This window comes from Pinus tabuliformis, chromosome 1_1 (genome assembly GCF_031772625.1).
Source record: "Pinus tabuliformis cultivar Carrire ecotype Pingquan chromosome 1_1, CPIR1, whole genome shotgun sequence".
Lineage (NCBI taxonomy): Eukaryota > Viridiplantae > Streptophyta > Pinopsida > Pinales > Pinaceae > Pinus > Pinus tabuliformis.
This window is the reverse complement of record NC_142297.1, coordinates 233,496,854-233,500,850: the sequence shown is the minus strand read 5'-3', so window position 1 is coordinate 233,500,850 and position 3,997 is coordinate 233,496,854. Positions and strand designations below refer to the sequence as shown.

The following is a 3,997-nucleotide window of genomic DNA, read 5'->3' as shown; positions in this document are numbered from 1 at the left end:
TCAACGTCAATCTCATTGATTTGATTACTTTCTGAATGTTGATGGGAGTCTATTTCAAACTTAAATAGAGGATTATTCTAAAAAAAAACAAGTTCAAAATGTTGATTGTGTTGTAACTGTGACTCAAGCTACAAAAACTCAATCTTCTCTTGTGCATTTTGTAGACAAGTTTGAATGTTTGAGGGATTGTCATTTCCAATTTCGACTATATCATGAACAATGGAGTGTATTAAATTATTTAGCAACTTTAATAACTCAGTAATTCTGGTCATTTTTCTAACAGCTTAACTTCAATAAATGAAAGGTGTCCATAAGCAAAGGGTTGTTGTGATGAGATCTATAATGCTTGAACGACCTAACATCTCAACTACTTTCAATGCAACTATAGAAAAATAGATAATCCAACGTGACAAAAAACAACCTCCAAGTGCACATTTAATACAAGATCAAAGGAAATAATAACTCAGATTCCACTCCCTTTTAAGTACACTGGTCTAGAATAGTATGCTTCTAATAAAATGTTTTTCCTAGTTTTGCCCAAGGAAGAAATGGGCTTTCTTATTGCTAGAAAAAGAGGAAACATGTGCACAGAGCTAGGGTAGACATTTAGGAAACAATTGAGATAAAGTTAGAATTGAGTGATGAGGACAAGTTGTTTACTGACAACCTCTAATATTTAGTGAGATTCAAGTTAAAATCGTGATTTTAAGGAGAGGGTTGTCAAACAATGATCGTGTTCATGGAGGAAGTCACAAAAATGAGTCACTTCGTCGATGAATAAAAGACCACATGTAGGGGAACTAAGATGTTGAAGCTGGAAGCGACGATTTCAAACTGGAGCTCCCGCACGGCCGCCCCCTGACTGGTTCCCCGCCTCCTCCAGGCCCCGCCTGGCAGCTCTGCTGCTGGGTCTGTCTCTGCCCCTGCAGGCCCTCCTGGGCTCCTTTCCACTGCTTCGCGGTTTCTCTCGGGCCTCCTGCCCGGCCCCAGCTCTGGGGCCCCCCTCCTTCTTCGCCTCCGCTTTTTTTCCTCTGCCGGCTTCGTGTTGGCCCTCCTCCGCCGCCATGACTGGGACTGATCCCTCCTCGTCCCCAGACTTTGAAGACAACGAAAAACTCTTTGCATCTCTTATCCCTGAGAACGCCTCCTCAAGAATCCGCCCATCTGCATCCAAGTTTGTCAAGAAACTAGATGAAATCCCTGAAGTATCTCTTCCTCCCAGTCTCCCGAGGAAGGCTGCAATCGCTTTAGCTGAGAGGGGTCTCGTTGGCCAGTTTACTGGCCTCTGGCCTTCGCCCAGAGCAGTCCAAAAATGGGTGGAACGTAACTGGAACGCGATAATACAAGGGAAAATAGCTATCAGATTCTGTGGAAGGGGCTTCTATACTTTTCTTTTCGAATCAAAAGAGGACCGGAACCTCATCTTTAGAAATGGCCCCTACTTCATGGATTCAAGAGGTCTCTACCTGAACAGATGGTCTCCTGATTTTGATCCGGAAATGGACATCCCAAATGTAGTCCCGATTTGGGTCCGTCTGCCTCACCTCCCTCTCCACTGCTGGGGAGATGAATCGGTAAAGGCCATTGGGAACGCGGTTGGAAAATACATTGACAGATGCGAACCAAAGGAGAATATGCACGCCTGTGCGAGGATCTGCGTTGAAGTCGACCTAGGGAAAGGCCTGCCGGAAGCCATCAAGATCAAAGTAGATCAATGGACACACATCCAACAGCTAGACTACGAGCAACTACCTTTCAAATGCAAGGTATGTCACGAATATGGACATTTTGCAAATAGATGTAGTAAGTTAAAAATAAATGAGTCTAATGAAAATGCTGAAACCTCTGAAGGCTCATGGGAGCAAGTAAAAAAGAAGAAATCAAACCCCCTTCAAGGCCCAAGTTCCAAGCCTCCTCCGGAACCCCAAGCTGCCCCTCCTCCTCCCCCTTCTATCTCAACCCAGCCCTTCCCCTCATCCTCCAACCCTTTTGAATCCCTGTCAGTCGAAGAACCCCTTTCACCCCCTCCCTCTCCCCGGGCCACTGCCCTCGCAGTCATCCCCTCTCCCTCGCTGCCCCCGTCCTCTCCCCCTCCAACTATAGAACGCATCCTCACTAGAAACAAAATGAAAGAAGCAAGTCTCACTTCTGATCCTCCGAGAAAAGCAGGCAGGAAGTCAAAAAAATAAATTAGAGATGAAACAACAGCAAAAGAAATGGCCACTGGAACTCAGCAGCCGATGGACTCATTCCTGGACAAACAAAAAGGAAGTGGGGAAAAGACAAAGGAGAGGAGCGGGGCTCATCCAAAAATAAGTAAATAATGATATTGGTCTCTTGGAATTGCAGGGGGTTGGGCTCCTCCCTAAAATCAAATGCAGTCCGGGATTTAATCAATCAAGAGCAGCCAGATCTCTTCCTCATCCAGGAGACCAAAATATCTGAGCAAGACTTTTAGAACCTCACAAAAAGATACAAAAATTTCACAGGTACAACTATAGATGCAGTAGGTGCCTCAGGAGGAATAGGAACTCTTTGGAACAAGAGCAAATGGGACCTCACCAACCAAAAATTTTGCAACTGGTGGGTAAGAACAGATCTTAAAAATAGAGTCTCAAAAGAAGAATACACCATCTATAACATCTACGCCCCGAATCACTACAGGGATAAAGCTCTCTGCTGGGAATCCATAAACTCAGAATTGCAGGCCTCTCAAGACAGGAACATTTTTATGGGTGGAGATCTGAACCTAATAAGGAACATTGAGGAAAAAATAGGTGGGAATTTCCTCGCTGATCCCTCAAGAGACTCACTGGAAGCGATAATCCAAACCCATAACCTCATTGATATTCCCCCTTATAACGGAAAATTCACGTGGAGCAACAAGAGAGTTGGTATTCACAATATCAAAGAGAGACTGGATAGAATTTTAATTCATGAAAGAATTGTTTCAGGCTTCTCCTCAGTCAAAAGCAAAATTGTCCACGCCTCAGCTTCAGACCATAAGCCTGTGGTCCTGATCCTCAACAAGGGAAGAAATCTTGGGCCCCTTCCCTTCAAATATAATAAATCTTGGGACTCTAAGGAGGACTTTCGAAAACTCATCAAAGACCATTGGGCAAAGGAAGTCATTGGTTCGCCCCACTACATTTGGGAAACAAAATTAAAATCTTTAAGAGCAGTAATAAAACAGTGGGCCAAAGCGAACACAGCAATGGAAAATAAAAAAAGAGCAGAACTACACAGGAAAATGGAACAGTGGAATCAGGAGAAAGAGGATAACCAACTCACAAAGGAAGACCAATCCCAGGAAAACGAAATGTTCAGGGAACTCTACAGGCAAAATAGAGTGGAGGAAGAAGAATAGACACAGAAATCGAGGTGTCTTTGGCTCAGAGCTGGAGATAAAAACACCTCCTTCTTTTACAACAACATAAAGATCAGACGAGCCGGAAATCAAATCGATAAAATCATTGCAGAGGGGAAAGAAATCAGCGAACAAGAGGAAATAAAAGCGGCAACGCACAGCCACTTCAAATCCCTATTATCAGCAGTCCCTCAGACTTCGAATAGCACAGATTTTCTCAGACCAGTCGAGAGCAAAATTTCTGAACTGCAAAATAGAGAATTGGATCAGGATGTTTCAGAGGAGGAGATAAGGTTGGCGACCTTCAGCATGCAACTGGATAAGGCCCCGGGACCCGACGGTTTCACTGTTGCCTTCTACAGGAATCACTGGGACACAATAAAAAAAGATTATGTCAGGATGGTAAAAAATGTCTTTAAAAAATTCAAGATGGGGGAAAACACTAAATCCTCCCACCTTGCTCTCATCCCCAAGGACCTCAATCCCCTCTCCTTTGACCATTTTAGACCTATTTCTCTTTGCAACGTTTCATACAAGATTGTTACTAAAATTCTGGCTAACAAGCTAAAAAAACTTCTTCCCTACCTTATATCAGAGAATCAAGGTGGATTTGTCCCCCATAGACAAATA

The 3,997-nt window shown here is 43.8% G+C and overlaps 1 protein-coding gene across 1 annotated transcript; it reads left to right on the top strand.

Annotated features, from left to right (window-relative positions):
• Nucleotides 1-1,064: 1,064 nt before the first annotated feature.
• On the top strand, nt 1,065-1,804 carry LOC149212382 (uncharacterized). Its single transcript, XM_089388672.1, has 2 exons — nt 1,065-1,706; nt 1,799-1,804. The coding sequence occupies exons 1-2, from the start codon at nt 1,065-1,067 to the stop codon at nt 1,802-1,804; spliced, it is 648 nt and encodes a 215-aa protein (XP_089244798.1).
• Nucleotides 1,805-3,997: the final 2,193 nt, after the last annotated feature.

Bases quoted from the DNA above. Each gene is read 5' to 3' on its own strand.
- LOC149212382 (XM_089388672.1), top strand. From the start codon at position 1,065: ATGACTGGGACTGATCCCTCCTCGTCCCCAGACTTTGAAGACAACGAA.